Below are 19,538 nucleotides of genomic sequence, written 5' to 3'. Positions count from 1 at the left end.
CTCTGTCGTTCTGTTGTAACGTGACTAGCATTTTCTGACGAAAGGACGATTCTGCGAACAAAACTGACGTCGTTTTACCCAGATTTTGTAACACTAACATCACTATGAGCTCGATAGGAGCAGGGGTGAGTCGATCTACATATGATTTTAAGAGTGAATTAATGTTTTCATCACACAGAATGAACAAAAATAGTATAAATTTACCTTGAACTAGTGCACGACTTATTCAGGGTCTCCTTATTTCGGCCCCACCTATTTATTTTCTCGTAGGATATCAGGGACGGCAACCGGCCATTGTTTTTGTCACCAATGGCTAGTGCGAGGTTAGTATAAGTATACAAACCTCGCATGATTCATGACTCTCTCACTTTGGTATTTAGTCACAGACATAGTCATAAATTATATTCTCACAATAAAATTCACTGATAAATTTCTCAACGAACATGATGAAAAGAGATGCAACCAGTGCAATAAAAAAATTTATGGTGGTCCCACTCATTCAATGGACAAGTCTGCGCACCTAACGATTTGAGTTAAGATTTAACATGAATTTCATTTTATTTCCCAAAATCTTTCAGTTGATAATGTTCCTTATATGTGTACCAAATATAAAGATTTTAAAGAAATATACGATTTTCTTGGAAAAAACCTCGGGCAGTCATTTTCAGATTGAACCAAAAAATGGTACCGGTGCCCCATGTCTGCACACCCATTCACTTTGCATGCGATCAGGGGTTTTGATGAAAAAGGCTGCATTTTGAGGACTTCACATTAAATGCCCCAAATTCATTATTTTTCCACCATTTTGAGTCAGATTTTTTTAATGAATATCTTTCTATGTACCGTATTGCATGTGTAAAGTTGGTGGTCGTAGCGATCTTCTTTTAGTTTTACTAGAATCGCGTAGATACTCGTATGCGCAGACTTTGGTAAACTTGCCATACTGAACCTTTTTTTTATAATTTACTATTGGGCTTTTCTCTACTTAGCATGCATTCAAATACTGTAAGTAACGGTCTGTTAACCGCACCTTTTTCTCGGCAGGTTTATACACGGTGACGGGTCTGAGCCAGCCCGTCGTAACCCCTTCCGTACATGTAAGACGTCTGCCAGTTCACAACACATCGAGTCAGAGCTACCAAGTCTCACGCATTATGCGTGAGACTCAAGCATTTTGGACTCTTGTTCATTCCATCAAATCTCTGTCTCACGCAACTATTACAGCCTATCCCCATATACATTGTACACAATGTCTGTGATCTCACTCAGATTCACAGGAAATCTCACGCATAGCTGGTCTTTGAACTTGGCATCTCTGTCAGGGCAATGTTGTTTAGAGGGGTATGAACCGCGGGTAATGGGAAGCGATTATTACGATCTTAATCAAATATTGTCCATAAAACGCACCCACCTTCATGACACTAATTTTGACTTCATTCTCGATTCAAAGCAGCAAAATTCCCTGTCTAAGTTCAAAGAGATACTTACTCAGCATACTTGGTAATATTTTGTTTTTGTCACAGCTGAGTGAGAGTTGAGTGCGCTGAGAGCTTGCGTTGTATTGTGGTTATAGTGCGTCTTAAGCTGGCGCTATTCATTTGAACCCCTCCCAGCTTATTTTCTCTTTCCCATACCGCTTGCCTTTCATAAGATATCATGTACACCACGCACGAGAGAGACGCCACAAAGCCATAAAAAACAGCTGGAAAAAATGAAAATTTCTTTTTTTCTTGAACCTTCCTGTAATCCCCTATCTAAAATTTGTGGTAAGACATCGAATGCTAGACAAATTCTGAAAGTGATTGTGAGGTAGTGATGCAAGAAATGTGAATGTTTCTTCCTCCTATGCCGTCAAAGACACAGATCATAATTTTATAAGATGTATACTGGTACTGTATCGTAGTTTGCAATGTACAAGAACGGCAGTGCTGTGTGTGTGTACACTGTGACTGTGAGGTGAGTGTGTAAGTGGCCAATATTTTCGGGACCTTTCTTTCTTGCTAACATTGTAGATGAATTGATCAAGAACAGCAGATTTCCGCATACCGGTAATCTCTTTTGGATACTTTGAAATATTTAACTTAGTTCTTGTTTCTTCGTACCTCAAATATGCATGTAAATGTGAGAAGGATTTTTTTTTTTAGTCCATAGTTTGGGGTGCGGTTTATACTCCGTTACTTACGGTACTACTAACTTTGTTATACTTTTAATGACAAGATTTTTAACTCACCAATTTTTTTACCTCCAGATTTCTACAATTTTCTGCAATCTTTTATGATAAATTCTTAAAATTAGACACATGTAGATCTATTCTTACTAGCCTTGAGGACTCCATGATGATATTTTCTAATATTTTGACATACATGTATACAGTTAGGGCCAAAAGTTTACATACAGCACTCATTCAATGAACAAGGTTACAACCTTGTTCTCATTACATCTTTATGCGTGGCAAAATAAGGGTGTCAATTTCGGCTTATTTTCTCTTTCTCTGTGGGACAAATGCTTGATTTTCTTACACTGTCATTTACAGCTATTCATCATATAATTTGGCTCTTATGTAAATTTGATTCTTTAAATCATTTTTTCTGAATCAAAACTAGAGATTGAAAAATGAAAATTTTCTTGCCATATTACTTTCCACCAATAGAGGGCGTTCACAAAAATATGCCAAAAATTCAAGTTTTTGAGCGCTTTGGTGAATACAAAAAATGATTCCCATGACAGGGATAGCTGTATTCATTTTTTTCGAGCATTATCATTATGAAATGACAAAGAAATATATTACACACAAATATGTTAATTAGTGCATTATGCTAATTATGCTAATTACAACGATTACATTGGTTAAAATTGAAAAATAATGTCAGAAATTAATTCCTCGCTATAGAAAACCAAATAGGGTTGCATTATCTACGTATTGGGCATTTTCTGGATAGACATCCACAAATACATATATAGAGTGTAATACACTTATGCTAATTAGCTCATTATGCTAATTAGGCTGATTACGATAATTGCATAACTTCAATATTTATAACATTGTTATTCATGGATTCATCGTCACAGGACCTCTTAGAAAAATGATATTTATGTTTTTAGTCTTTCTGCTTTAAGAGAAGTAGCATATGACATATCATTCATATGCTAATTAGATGATTATGCTAATAAGGCTAATTAAAAAAAATGCTCAAGGTTGCCAAGGTGGCAACCAAGCTGAATTTACTTCAATACCCATCTAGAACACGGATCAACAAAAAAACCTTGTACTTAAAAACTTTTCCAGGTCTTATACATGCCCTATGTGACCGTCTACTGGACTAGTACTTTGATTTTTGGAATTTAATTTGCATGCGTGTATCAGTTGAATGTTAAAGATATAGATCTAGATCTAATTCATGTCATGGATTCTTACTATTCTTTGGTTTCTCATTCATGAATTCAACAAGCTGAGCTGATCCTGCGTTAAATTATAATTTTAGTTTTCAAATATTATTTTCTCTGTATTTTCTCTCTTTTATCCTCAGTATGATTTATCAGCCTCACAGTTCTCTCCAGATGGGAGGGTGTTCCAGGTGGAGTATGCCATCAAAGCTGTGGAGAACAGCGGCACGGCAGTAGGTCTGCGATGCAAAGATGGTGTTGTCTTTGGCGTCGAAAAGTTAGTCACATCAAAACTTTATGAGCAGGGCTCCAACAAGAGAATATTTACAGTCGACAGGCATGTTGGAATGGTAAGCTACATCTGGCCTTTGTTAAATACAGATAAATCAAGCTTTATTTAAATCTGAGGCTTTTGTATAATCGATTCTTTTTATATTTGAGGCAAGAAAATACAACTAAGCAAACGAAACTACCACCACTGATCAAGAGGAAAATAGTATTTCTGAATGGGGGCTGTTTTTCCAACATCTTCCCATTCTAATGACATTTTTTATTGAATGCAGTCACTATTTTCAATGGGTAATTTGAAATTTGTTATTTTTGACATTTTTTTTTAGCAAGAATTGCCTTTTGCTGCCAGCCATAGATTCCATCTGAGCTATTATTTATATAGAATATGTATGCTATGGCCTACGCCCTTGAAATTGGAATTCACTACTTATCATAATTGAAAGGGTGGGGGGTTATAGATTTTAAATCAACCTTGAAAAATTATGATTATATGTCTCCTCTTTCCTTAATTTGACAGGCTGTTGCTGGTCTCATTGCTGATGCAAGGCAGGTTAGTAAATTGCTGCTACTCGTTAAATAAACTTATTGGTTTACTGAACAAGTTACTTAACTATTGGTGTACATCAGTTTGACCCTCTCCTTGCACAAAATTTGCATAAGCTGTAAGTTTTGAAACAAAACGTTGCTAATTTCACATAGTAAGCTATTAATTACTCCTACAAAGTTAGTGATATTGAAAATTCTGTATCACATTCAGGCATAAAAAAACAATAAAATATGCAAGAATAAAAGTAATATTTAGAAATTGAATAAGTGAATTTTAAAATCAAGTTTGATACTTTTTATAAACTGTAAAGTTGGAAATGCTTCCACTGTGTTTTTAGAATCACCTGATAAAATTATGATTATTCTTTTGATTATTTCTTTTGAACTACAAGATTCTGGGAGCATTCAATGAAACAAATGGTGATTTTTCACTGACAACTGTTATAAGCTACTGAAATCCTTGCATCTGATTGGCTGAGAGCAACTTAGTCAGTGAAAACTGCTAACAAGATGCTTCATTAAATATTTCCCAGAAGAATTTCAATGAGCAGTCCACACAATGATATCTGTGTTTCTTTTCTTTTTTTTTCCAGGTTGTTGAGATTGCAAGAGACGAGGCATCAGATTACAGAGCATCCTATGGCACTCCCATTCCTGTTAAAGTAAGTTGAAATTGATTAAAAATTATTATGATAGTAACAATGATAATGATGAAAATTGTAGTGATAATAATAATAATAACAATGGCGATGATGACAACAGTAATAATAGTAATAATGATAATAATGATGATGATGATAATAATTGTAATGATAATAATAACAATGATAATAATAATAAATCCAATAAAATAATCATCATTAAGAATAATGATGATAATGATGATGATGATGATGATGATGATAACGCCAACAACAATAATGCAATGTATATGATAATAATATGCAACATTTACATAGTGCTTAATACAAATGTTTCTAAGCACTGCATACTATTACCATGGCTTTGGCACGGCTACCTTGATCGGGGGCATCAAGCATTCAAGGAATTCCTTCCTGCCTGGTACCTATTTCCTTCTCCTGAGTGAAGAGTGGCAAATGTAGATAGATCTTGCCAAAGGATGTGAGCGCTGCGGTGGTTCAAAGTCCCTTGACTGGGCCTCAGCAAATATGAGTTACCCATATCATGCTCTTGCTTCAATTCAGGTGGGTCTCTCATGAAGCTGTCTCTCATAACAGCTTTATGAAATGCCCACCTTGTCATGTAAAATACTTCATGCCCTTGAACTGGAGATCTGTCAAAGTATCAACATTTTTGGCAATTTTAAATAACACATTTTCTTGAGGTATTTATATCTTGACAATATCTTTTCTTGTGTCATTACTTTTCTTGTTGATCAAGCAATGAGTTGTGATAACAATGAGATTATTTTAAATGGATTAACTGGATTGCATGTGTTCAAAGAGATGCTTTCAAAAGATTTTAACTTTGCCATTTGGATACACATAAACTGATAATTTCAGATGTTATTGGAGTTATCAATAAAGATTTCCTTGCAGTAGGTTATGTTAGTATTATTCATGGAAGATGATGTGATGCTTGTGATTAAAGGGACGGTCCAGGCTGAAAATATTTATATCCTAATACATAGAGTAGAATTCACCGAGCAAAATGCCGAAAATTTCATCAAAATCGGATAACAAATAATAACAAATAAGTTTAAAGTTTAGCAACATTTTGTGAAAACAGTCATCATGAATATTCATTAGGTTGGCTGATGATGTCACATCTCCACTTTCCGTTTTCTTATTATATGTTATTATGTAAAGTCATATTTCTTTCATTATTTCATACTTGTGTGAATAATATGTCTCCCTTATAATGAAATAAGATGCAGCAATAAATATCTAATGCACTAAATCAGTTGTCAATCCAATATTTCTAGTTCTTGGAGGAAAAAATTTGAATAAACCTAATTTCATATAATAAAATACAAAAGAACAAGTGGAGATGTGACACCATCAACCCACCTAAATTGACCTAATGAATATTCATGACGACTGTTTTCACATAATATTACTAAACTTTAAAACTCAATAACTTTGTTATTTGTTATCCGATTTTGATGAAATTTTCAGCATTTTGCTCAGTGAATTCTACTCTATTTATCAAACTATAGATACTTTTAGCCTGGACCATCCCTTTACATTGTGAGTGTAATCATGTATATCCGTGCATATAACTGCAAATGTGAGAAAAAAAAGTAATGACTTTGATTGTTTTTCACAGCACTTGACAGATCGAGTTGCCATGTATGCACATGCCTATACCCTCTACAGTGCAATCAGACCGTTTGGAAGCAGGTAAGACATTACATACACAATAAATTGCCACTTGGTCTACACCCACTTGGTCTAATTGTCATTTGGTCCCCTCCCACATGGTCCAATCCTAATTCGTCTACAACAGGTTCATTTATTATTGTATATATTCTAGTTAGGCTATACCCATTAAAAATCTAATATCTGCTCGATCTGACACCACTCAGTTTTTTTTTTACCCAAGTGTGCCCCCCCCCCTTCCTTTTGAAAGTGAGGACCTTGTCAAATTTTCTGTGGACGAAATGACCATCTCTTTTAGATGAAAACCCTTTTTTCTTTTTGTTCTTTTTTTTTGCTTGTCTAATTTACAATGGGAAAATGTGCCCCCCTTCGGAAAAATCCTGGATCCGCCCCTGGGTAGATTAATTTGTTTATTGACCAAATGTCTAATTTGTTAAAGTGAAAAGTAATTATATGAAAAAGTGGGATTTAGACCATCTGAGCGTATTAGACTAAATGACAGACTATGTGGGTGTCAGACCAAGGTTTGTGTAGACCAACCAGCAACTATAACAAATCAATAATTGGCCAAATGGGTTTTAGCTCATGTGGGAAAGAGTATCTGAAAAGTAGACAAACTGCTCGCAGAGACCTGGACCCATTTCATAAAGAGCTACAACTGTTCAGACCTGCCAACCAGTACGTTTTTGATGTATTTAGTAAATTTTTGCAACCAAAATACGACAGTTCGATTTTGTCTCACCAGCATAGCAGAGTGAGACTATAGGCGCCGCTACGGCGGCGGCGGCGGCGTCAACATCAAATCTTAACCTAAGGTTAAGTTTTTTAAATGACATCATAACTTAGAAAGTATATGGACCTAGTACATGAAACTTGGCCATAAGGTTAATCAAGTATTACTGAACATCCTATTAGAGTTTTATGTCACATGATCAAGTTCAAAGGTCATGTGAGGTCAATGAAGTTTGGCCACATTGGGGGTATTTGTTGAATTACCATCCTATCTCTTTAAAGTGTATTGGTCTAGTTCATAAAACATGGAAATAAGAGTAACCAAGTATCAATGAACATCTTGTGCGAGTTATAGTAGTTTTCAAAGTCAGCACTGCTGCTATGTTGTATCGCGTGATGCAGGTGAGACGGCCAGAGGCATTCCACTTGTTTATTTTTAAAATACGATTTTGTAAAAAAAAAATTTTTTACAAAATCGTAGTTTATTTAGAAAATTCATCTCTATATGTCTCTATTTCATAAAACTTACTCAAATATGGTTATTAGATCAATGTAATTTCAGGTAACTTGTTTTTTTTCAATCAACTTTTTTTTTTTCAATCATTTTGTTAAAACCAGGGTGAGATATGCACTTACTTCAATGTTTCTTTTTTCATCTGCAAGAGCAATGCGCATTTTAGCTTGCATGCAGCTTGAGCGCTGCGAAGAGCGCGTGCGCCACACATTTTATTAGAAAATATATTTTTTGTGGAAAAATACAGTTTTTTTTTTTATCACAGAATACATTTTTTCATTCCCAGAGGTTGGCTGGTCTGACTGTCCTTACTTTGCCATTATGGCAACTACCATGGTAACCTTGAATTTGATTGGCTGCTGAGCCCTATTACCATGGTAGTTACCATAATGGCACAGTTACCGCAGTAATGAAACGGGCAGTTGAATTTAAACCAGTACACCTTATTGTCTCATTTATGCAGTGTACTCTCTTTGTTTATCAATCCATAGTCTTATCGATTCATTTCAGGCTTGAGAAAGTTTCTTTAAACTGTTAACAGCCCTGTCTCAAGGAACATGGGTTAATTGTATTACAAATATCAATTGGGAGCTTAAAATTTTGGAGCAGTGCCCACAGGTGAATTCAAATAATGAAATTTGATATGAAGGCAGTTGGAAAAGTTAGAATGATAATTCAATAATTTAATTCATAACATTTCATAATTCAGGTATATTTTGAAGTCAATGTGGGCACAAATTGTAGATTCCTAATATTTCTGTTTAAATCAATCTTTTAAATATATTTTTAATCAGTGATAGAAAGATTGAATATATTTGATTCTCATAAATAGGTGCAGAACGAGTTAGATACATGCGGAAACAATTATTTTAAAAAAATCATTGACATTTAACTGATTCCAGATCAAAGGTTAACCAGTGAACATTTAAGGTGTTTCAGTCTTTTTTGTATTATCAGTACATTTTGTAAAAACTCTGAATGCTTCCAGTATTGTCGGCTTCAGATCTTACCTAGAACATGGCTTTCCCTCATTAATCTATTTCTTTATTTTTCTTGAATGACTGATTGCGGTTATCATTGTAAATTATATTATTATTGATTATTAATTATTATCACCCGTATCAGACATCTGAGCTGGTCATTTACAAAACCGTATTGCCCTACATTTTCTGAATATCGGGAAGGGTAGGTATATTGTTTGTATTTCCCTCGGTCTCAATGCGCGTATTTACTTTGCATGCAGAGACGACACAAAATATACCTTTGTATTTTCCCTGGTCTCACATCCGGGCATTTTAGGATGCGTATAAAGAGATACGCTTCATAAGGATCTGCGCACCAACAATATACGTCATAATAAAGACAACGCTGGATCCGAGCGCTTGCAAGTACGTCATAATGGTAAAGTGCAGAGCCTAGACCGATATTAACATGACACAATAGAACTCTATTTTTAAAAGAAATATCCCCATTATTATGATTTTTGCTCTAGATATCTGATTTGGATGATAATAAAAATATTGACTAGCTCTTCTTTCGGGAACATCAAATATATTGCCCTTAAATGACCCATATTGCCCTCGTCTAAAGACTCGGGCCAATATGATTCATTTGCTGGCAATATATTTGATGTTCCCCTCAAGGCTAGTCAATATTATATAAATATCTATGTATTGTGCACACTATAGTACTTCTTGAATTTAGCACCACCTAAATATTAAAGCAATATTGACTGGCCTCGGGGAGATACAACACATATCGCATAAACTCTATTTATGTTGCCCGAGTCGTAGACGAGGGTGATATCAGTTTAGTGAGGGCGATAAATGTCCTTTCACCCCCAGGAAAATCATTGCTATTATTAACCAAATCAGACATCTAGATCAAAAATCGTGAAAATCTAGATATTGTACAGTTTAAGAATGGGAATCTACATAGATCAGACCAGGCCTCTGAACTTTACCATTGTGAGGTAATTGACATGACGCGTCCCTGGCCTGGGGATGCAGTATCCAGCGCATTGTCTCAACTTGACGTACAGCACTGCACGGTGCAAGAGCACGTACAAAAATTCATAGAATACCTGGATGTTAGCTCTGCCTTATTGCCCACTACATTTCCACGCATTTTCTCATAGACTTTCCTGAGCGAGCAATAAATTTGTCTGTGGTTAAACATATGGAAACTTATTGACCAACAACTTGATCCAAGTCTTAAGCAGGCAATTATGTATTAAAGTTGCCCTGCTCAGATGTCTGATACAGTTAATGATAATGATTGTTAGTGTTGTTATTATTATTATTATTATCATAAACATAATCATGTATTGATAATATTGATTATATGGTTATCTCTTCTCTTTGTTATCTGTCATCAGTGTTTTATTAGGATCCTATGAGAAAGACACACCCAACCTATTTATGATAGATCCATCAGGAGTCTCATGGGTATGTATCTCTGGGCCCTCAATTACAAAGAGTTACAATCAATCACAACTCTGGACGTTCAGCAACATCAACATGTATTATTAATGTTTGTTCAAAATATTTCTAACTATGATGTATATTCATGCATTTATTGTTTTCTTGATAGTTCACTGTGCTTTTCTTTGTTTACAAAGGACATTGTGCAATTTTCCTATAGAAAAAAATTATATGATGCTGATGGATTTCCATAGAGTTGCAGTTGATTGGATCAGTTGTAACTCTTTGTAAGACGGGGCCCTGGGCCCCGATTACAAAGAGATACAATTGATAAGATCAATCTCATCAAGTATATGGAAATCCATCAATGTCATAATTTTCTCTTTAGGAAATTTGCTCAGTGTCCTTTGAAAATAAAGAGAAGCATACTGAATCGTCAAGAAAACAGTGACTACATGAATTTACATCATTTAAAACTAGAAAATATTTTGAACAAATGTGTATTTTAGATGTTGACGTTGCTAATTTTCCATAGTTCTGATTGATCGGATCTATCACAACTCTTTGTAAGACAGGCCCCAGTTCTCTCTTTCTCTTTCATTGGCTCATTCAGACATGGCATAACAAAGCACTGCAAAATTATGTGTACAAAGTCAGTGGGTTGTATTCTATTAGCTGTGGTTTAGCTAAGCCTGGGTAAACTTTTTTTATGGAGTGTCAACTCATTCTAATCATGAAGCAAAAAATTGTCAAAAATTATCGTGTGAAATTAAAAGAACAGGAAAACATAAAAATACAATAATTTTTAATTTTGTAATTGGTACATTATCTTTGTTTTTAACATGGGAAAATTTTTTATTAAAACAAGCATTCCTAGAAGTATGGTCCAAAATTCTAGTTTAGACTAGGGTTAACCTATATTTTTGTATTTACTATACCACCCATTGCCTGATGGTATAGAAGCCATCAAAGAATGTTGGAGGCATTGTCCTTATCGCAAGACAGCCAGAAACATAGTCCAATAAAATTCTTTGGATGTTTAGTGTAAAACAGACGAGTCGTAACATGACTAATGCCATGACTTTGAATTTATTTGACATTATATAACGTGTCTCATGGCATTGTCTCATGGCATTGTTGGCATTGTTGTGGTCTCGACATTGCCTTGCTCGGTTACTGGCTTGTAATTTGTAACAGTAGCAAAACAAATTTCTCTCTGTCATTTCTATTTTCGAAGACTTGTTTGATATTGGATTACTTGATAACATTTTTCATTGTAACCACCCAAGCTAGTGGCATGGATCTCAAACAGCTTTATAAATATTTTTTTTTACCGTGGTTGTCTCCGTTAGGGATACTATGGATGTGCGATAGGAAAAGCAAAGCAAGGTGCAAAGACGGAGATTGAGAAACTTCTGACGGGAGATAAACAGCTCAAGGACCTCACGTGTGAAGAAGCCCTCAAAGAGGTCGCCAAGATGTAAGTATGAGTTTTATAAAAAAATATATTCATCATTTTGGTAGAACCATTCTTGAAAATAACGATTGGTGAACGAGTTTTAAAAACTTCTTCCTTCTTCCATTTTATTGTACAACCACCTTATTTGGAGTACATGTACTTTCGTACTGTTGAGTTTTTGCCGTGAACCGGCAGGTGCAATGCATCGGCTTAACACCCTACTGTGTGATGAATATTCTATTAGTTTTTACACGGCTGTGGTTCTCCTTTGCACAGGACCAGCATGAGTGTCCTTTTCGATTGCGAGTTGCTGGTCTCCTTTGCACAGGACTAGCATTTACGTGCATTTCGATGGACTGAGTGTTTTCCAACTGCATTTACACTGAAAAGAATGTTGAGGCATGCTGTCACTGAGAGCAATGTCATCTTTTTTTTGGTAGACTTCTTTTGGTCTGAGCGGGACCTGTTGTTGAGATCATTCAATCTTATCTGAAACAGGCGCTATAACCAATTGAGCTCTGCTGCCACCCTGTAACAGAAACTTTAAGAAAAGTTGCATAAATGGTTATCTGTTGACAGTGAAGACTAGATTCTTATCTTTCCTCTCAAATGTTAAATGAAATGATATCTTGTTAAAATTGCAATGATGAAAGTGAAAAATTGAACAGTAGTAGAATAAAGAAAATTGTACCGGTAAACTGTCATGCGTCAAACTTCCATAAATTAAATATTCGCTCAGGTTGAAGCTTTTTTTGCCACATTATGCAAAAAAAGATATATTCCACTGTTAATTTTTTTTCCAAATTTCTCCCAATTCAAAAAGATTTCTGTTTCAAAGATTCAACTTGGGCAAAGTTTCCTGTATTTCATTTTAGAAACTTTCTTATGGATTACACTTTTACTTGCACTGCACAGAAACGCTTAGTTCATGAATATTTTTCATAATTCTTCTCTCTTTTTCCAGTATTCACATAGTACATGACGAAATCAAGGATAAGGCTTTTGAATTAGAGCTTAGCTGGGTTGGTAAGGTAACGGATGGTCGTCATGAATTAGTTCCAAAGAAGATCGCTGATGAAGCTATCAAGTATGGCAAGGTAAGCAAGTTTTTTTTATTAATAATTGGCATTTATATAGCGCTTTATCAATCTACGACTGTTCAAATCGCTTCACAATTATCATTACCCGGTCACTGGATTCATAGCATTCCAAGCAGCCTGTTAGGCGCAAACTTGCTAAACCAACCACAATGACGGTTGTTTCCTACCGGTGGGATTCGAACACACGACCCTCTGATTACAAGGCGAGAGTCAGAACCGCTACACCACGGCGTTTCTTCTTTTAAACATGTATACACACTGGGGTAATAATATAATTTGTGTTTCTATCTTAATTAGAGGTTTGTGGCTCTCTTTGGATAAGTCTCTGGACTGTGAACCACAAGGTCCGGGGTTCCAATCCGACCACAGCACTAGCGTCCTTTGGCAAGGCGTTAATCTGCATTTGCCATTCTCGATCCAGGTGTAGTAAATGGGTACCCGGTAGGAAGAAATTCCTTGAATGCTCGATGCCCCCGATCAGGGTAGCCCTGCTAAAGCCGGGGTAATAGTATGCAGCGCTTAGAACCATTTTATTAAGCGCTATATAATGTTGCTTATTATTAATTAGCATGTCTCCATTGGGTTTAAAGTATTTCCTACTATTTAACGTACGAGCAGGACCTATAGTTTGAAATAATATAAGAATACTAATATCAAAAAATAACGGTCATATCAAAGTTTTTTTATAATCATGGAAATTCCATGGCCCCTCCCCTCAATAAAACTGAGATATGGATGATATAAGAGAAAAATGAAGAAATGAAAATGAAATGAACACAAACATCGAAACTGTCCCAAGCAATTACAAGAATGTGGATGTGACATGTTTCACCTTCTAGGACATGTAAAACAGTTTGCATTACACAATGAAGTGCTTTGAATGAAGTCTAAAACTTTAATAATTATTGTCTCTTAAATTGTTTATTGAAAATTATAAGTACACATGGAAAATACAAAAAAAGTGATATTCAGAAAAAAGATTACAATATTCTCTACTTATATTAAGTGATAAAGAACTATTTTTCAAAATAAATTCCATTTTAAAACAGGAAAAATAAACTTTACTAAATGCTATCATTGCATTGAAATTATGGAAGAATAATTAGATTTGTTTTTGCGTGGGAATATCTCAGTATCAATTGCCCCATGTATTCTTTTAATTGAATAATCTGAATTTTCAATGTCTATGAATTTTAGATTCCAATTTAACTCTTCTCATCTTGTTTTTGTTTTGTTTCTTTTTTCTTTTTGTTCAACAGGAGGCATTAGAAGAACCATCAAGCTCTGACGAGGATGACTTGTAACCATAGCAACAATTTTTTCCCTGTGAATATTTCCATTTTTGTACAGCTATTAGAATGTCACTTTAATGGTCGAGTACCTCGTTTTATTAAAATGTTTTTCAGCAGTTAAACTGTCCAACACTAAGGGAAATCTAGTGTATAAATATAGCAAAGACTTTCATGAATATTATTCCATACAGATATCATATGTATGAGTATCTAGCAGATGGCTGTGAAGAAATGCTATATTTTTTCAAATGAAAAACATGTAATTGCTATTCATCCAAGTTATGAGTATTCATGCCCTGGGCCGTTTCATAAAGCTTTTCGTAGGTCAAGAGCGACTTTAAGAACGACTGGTGATCCTTTCTTGTGGTAAATGATATGTACCATTGAATATTCATTGGTGATTATTTAGCGCTTAAGAAAGGTTCACCAGTTGTTCTTAAAGTTGTTGCTCTTAATTTATGAACAGCTTTATGAAAACACCCCACCAGGGGCGCAATACACAAAACTTAGCAATCATCAAAGAACAATATTTGTATGATTGATTGCATTTGCCACAATGTACCCTCAATCATAAAAATCAATCATATGATCAATTGCTTCCCTTGTGTTACTGGACCTGTTATACCATGGAGATATTACGAGATGGTTATAAAAAATTTTCATGAATCACTTCATTTTATGAATGGACCTACCGGGGGCCTGTTGCACAAACCTTGCATTGATATCACCACAGGAAACCCACGCACTACTTGGCTCATCCAATCAGAAGCATGACCTTAACAGTTGCTTTTGATTTTAAGTTGTGTTGAAATTGAAATTTACACCAGCACGGCCTAAGAGACCTTTTTGAAGAGAGAATCATGAAGATGGACCTTGTTTATCTGACCGGCCGTCATGCATTCAGGGTCCTCTTCTCATCCAATTCACTTAACATGGGTCATGTGGTCGAGTGGTTAGAGCATTGGATTTATGAATGTGAGGTTGTCAGTTCAAATTCCTGCTGGGCCATTATTCAATCCAATTCATCTATTAAATTAATTTATTTGATTCCAATAAAACATATATATATCATACAATAAATGCTTGAACAATTAAACTGGAGTGATGAATATTAGATTATAATATACGATATCAGATTTAAAAAGAACACAGTATTGGAATAGGGTGGTCACCTCTTACCTCCAGTTTAATAATACAAAAGGCCATATAGTAATTCCTGTCATCCATAAGGCCAGACACTACAACTGATTAACTAAAACTAAGATAAGCATTAAATATTTTCAATGTAATTGGTAATTGCCAGCTTGGTGTTGCGGCAGAAAGTTGCAGTGTCAAGTTCCTGTGAGAGAGAGTTACTATGTCAGAATCAGAAATACTTAAAAGCCTTGATTTTCTGTATTTTTTAACATATATTTCCATCTCAGAAAAACAGTAAAGGTATTACTGATTATTCATAACAATCTATAAATACATGTTACAAAAAGTAGTCCTTTAATAACCACCATCAATTTCCTTCAGAATGGTTTCTTAACTGTATTAAACTCTGGCCAGATCGCCAAATGCAGATGGGCAAGGCTCCACTATAGGGATTTATATATTAACTTCACATTCTAAAAATGTTCATTTTCTGTTCATTGACCCATTTTCAAATCATCTCTCTATTTTTCTGCTTCTGAACATGTTAAGTAATTGCAATACTTAGCTTGTCCTTAAACCTTTGAACAAACATGTGAAATTACCAAACTTTTGATTGAACTATCAGGAAAAGGTTACACTTGAAAAGAAAAGTGATATTTGTTGGACTAAACAAGAGTTTGTATCATAGGCCATTCAGATCTTGTTTTCAAGAACGTTACAAACAGGGGAGCGTTTCATCAATATTTTCATCCAACAAGTTGTCAGATCTGACATCTTTCCATGATTTTGATTGGCTGAGAGGCACTGTTCCTATGGTAACTGTCGGATAAAATGAGACTTGTCGGATAAAACGTCCGACAAGTCCTTTCATGAAATGCCCCCCTGATCTACCAATGAATAGAGGGCAGCAAACAATAAATGTTATTTTGATGAAAATGTGATGTTTTCTTTCCTATAAGTTCCCATAGTGTGTGTGGAAGAGTTTCCTGGATGTAAGTCTCCTTGAATGACAGTTTTAATTCAGATTTCTCGGCCATTCCATCTTAATGTATGTTTCAGCATTAACCTGCATTTAAATGGGATGTTCACTGATAATGGGGATTTTGAAAAATAAGGTCCCATATCCACACAAACACTTCTATGACTTTCATGTACCTGTGTTGAAAATATTATTTGAAATAAATTACTGCAAATCATTGTACAGTATCCTATTGTCTATCACTTGAAATATGTATAGAAGTCATGTGTATTACAAGAGAGCTTTTACATTAATGCTTTTGTTTATAATTCGAAATTTGTGTAGAAGTATTTGGGTGCGTCGTGGTCTAGTGGTTCTGACTCTCGCCTTTGAAACAGAGGGTCGTCGGTTCAAATCCTAGTCATGGCATGTTTTCCTTCAGCAAGAAATTTATCCACACTGCTGCACTCGACCCAGGTGAGGTGAATGGGTACCTGGCAGGAGTAATTCCTTGCATGCACTGAGCACCGGTGATGGTAGCTCGAGCTAAAGCCGGGGTGTAATAGCAGCGCTTTGTATCCTCAGGCAAAAAGCGCTTTATAAATCCAGCTTTTATTATTATTATTAGAAGTCCTGTGTATTATGAGAGGGCTTTTTGATTCATTGTAATGACATTGTATTTTGGAAACTGGAAAGTATTTTTTATCATCCATGTATTTGGTTGGGCCAATGAGAAACTCTCATTGCAGTTGATATCACATTTATTACATGCAACAAAGGAATAAGATCAATCAGACAAAACATCAAAATGTGTTACATATTTTGTTTTAATACCCACTATAACAAGAAGAAAACACATAACTTCATATTTATTTACTTATGATGTATATGCTCTCACAACTACCTCTAACCCCCATAAAACAAGTTTTGAACTTTGATGAAATAAAGATAGCACATGAAACAAGAGTTGCTTACTTTTCATCCATATATCCCTATAGACAAGCCTACAACTTATTTACTATATACAATCAAAGTCTAACAAGAAGCAAATATAATGAAAGACGCTTTCTATTAAGAATATTTCAGATAATACAGATCAAATTGCATAAGACTTTATAAATGAAGAGAAATAAATAATGAACCTGTACCAAATGAGTTGCAGAAGCATGTATTTATAGCGGAAATACCGAGTCAACTCAGACTGTGGTTGTCAGACTGTCAACTCAGTCATTCTGGTTGGATTTTGAGATAAACTTAATCGTGTGAAAATTATGCCAATAAAATCAAATACTAATACAATCTTAAACTGTACAAAACGACAAATTTTGTGGTGAAATTGGACCTGTGGGGCATATTTCTCCATTGTTGCCCAATCATCAATATTTACATCAATTGTGTTATGGATGATGAAATTGCATATTAGTTGTCTTCAATTAGTAATAGATAAAGAAAAATCAAACTAACTTAAAGTTAAAAACAGTAGACAGGAATAAGAGTAATAAATTGTTCTGTGGAATTAAAAGGATTTAAACAAAAAAAATTACTCATGCAAGTTTAATACAATCTTCAATGTAGCGTTTCTCTATTCTTCCTTTCTTACTAATCAAAACAACTTTTTGTTCGGATGGACATGGCATTCAACAAAACTTTATCAATCCTGAAATGGACATACGCTACAAGAGAAAATATCATTGTTGATTAGACTATCTTTGACGACATTTCATATCACAAAGTTCTGTCATCACAGATGGCATGATAAGTGTGACAACAAATTTGTAGAGACTGCATTAAATGAATATGAATTTGACAATTGAATAATCATAGGCCTATCACACACTATAAATAAATGAACTGAAAGACAGTAAAATCATGACAATAATGACTTCATATATCTCTTCGGAGAGTCGATCGTGTTGGAAATTCAAATCACATGATCATGCACATTGGGAGAGGGTTTTCCATGGTATTTTGAGCAGGGGTGATGAGCCAAAAAGTTTGAGGGGGCTCGGTCTGGCATATTGTTTAAAAATAATAAGTTGCAAGCGAGCGAACCAATGAATTCAAAATTTTTATTTCAAAAATCCAATTTTGTGATAGAGTTTGACATAATATTCAGAAAATTATATATTTCGCTGTTCAGTCTTTTCTTTTCGTTCCTTTTCTCTTTTTCTATTGGTCATGAAAAAAATTGTGGGGGTGGGGGAAAGCCCCCCCCCCAACTCACCCACCTGTACGCCAGTGGTAGTAGTGTTCAATATCTCTCTTTTTTATAACGACTAAGTCTTATATAGCGCTTTTCATAAAATCCATATCAAAGCGCATAACAATGTAGAACACACAAAAGTGAATTAGAAATTATATATTAAGAGAAAAAATGGGGGGGTGTTAATACTACCAACTGTCAGTAGCATCAACCCTGAATAGGCATATGCTTTCAGAATAATGAATAATTTGCCGTTTTCCTCGTCACAAACTGTATCTCAAAGTCTGTGCACTGATTTTGCCCTTGCATCGTCATTTACATGCAGGAAGCGATATAAATTGCGAATTTAAAGACGATTCTGTAAGAAACATAGCCTTACAAAACTTAATACGGCAAAATACGTTTTAATTTTCTCTCATTTTCCTCCTTCGTGTCAGTTCAAGAGTTTGGTATTCATGAATATAATAAAACCGCCCAAAGAAGTACGCCTTTTTTATATACAAGTTTTGTGTAAGTTAATATTTGCACATGATAAAGGAAAGTCAAGGTGTTGATGAATTAAGCTTATACAAGGAATAAAAACAATATATCTACAAGGTGTTTCTTCAGTAGGTCTATCTGAAAAAAAAATATATATTATCAATTAAAATACAAATGTTTAGTTGCATTTCCATTTATTCAAATACCATGCATCCTTGTGATTAGCAAAGATAATAGGACCATAAGAATAGTATTTTGGCTTTCTGATTTTTACTGATACAGCAGTTAATATGGTCACTGAATTCTGTGGTATAATGAGCCAACATTTTTGAGGGGCCTGGATATGGCTTATCGCATAGAATTTATTATAAAAAAGTTGTGAGCGAGCTAGAAAATATTTTGACATTTTTATTGCAAAAAAAATCAAATTTTATGGTAGATTTGGCATAATAATCAGAAAATTACATTTTTTTCTCTTTTCTTTTTTCAATTTTTTGTCCGGTGCATTGTGTATACAAAGAAATTATAATCACGACCTTTTACCCAGTAAGCTCATTGTTTTTGCTCGTCGATCTGTATTGCTATATTTCTGATTTACATGTTGAAAATGGAAGAGAAATAAAACAAACCAGATAACATGGCAAACCAACGAAACAAGCAAACAATAGAACATAAAC

At 34.7% G+C, this 19,538-nt stretch overlaps 1 protein-coding gene across 1 annotated transcript; it reads left to right on the top strand.

Moving 5' to 3' along the window:
• Positions 1-14,458, top strand: LOC121418334 (proteasome subunit alpha type-3-like). Its single transcript, XM_041612148.1, has 9 exons — positions 1-125; positions 3,528-3,734; positions 4,193-4,225; positions 4,815-4,883; positions 6,511-6,584; positions 10,187-10,256; positions 11,585-11,712; positions 12,656-12,788; positions 14,051-14,458. The coding sequence occupies exons 1-9, from the start codon at positions 105-107 to the stop codon at positions 14,093-14,095; spliced, it is 780 nt and encodes a 259-aa protein (XP_041468082.1). The 5' UTR covers positions 1-104; the 3' UTR covers positions 14,096-14,458.
• The last annotated feature ends 5,080 nt before the right edge of the window (positions 14,459-19,538 follow it).

This window comes from Lytechinus variegatus, chromosome 7 (assembly GCF_018143015.1).
Source record: "Lytechinus variegatus isolate NC3 chromosome 7, Lvar_3.0, whole genome shotgun sequence".
Taxonomy (NCBI): Eukaryota; Metazoa; Echinodermata; class Echinoidea; order Temnopleuroida; family Toxopneustidae; genus Lytechinus; species Lytechinus variegatus.
Note: the sequence above shows the minus strand (reverse complement) of the source record. Positions and strands in the feature narration are given on the sequence as shown.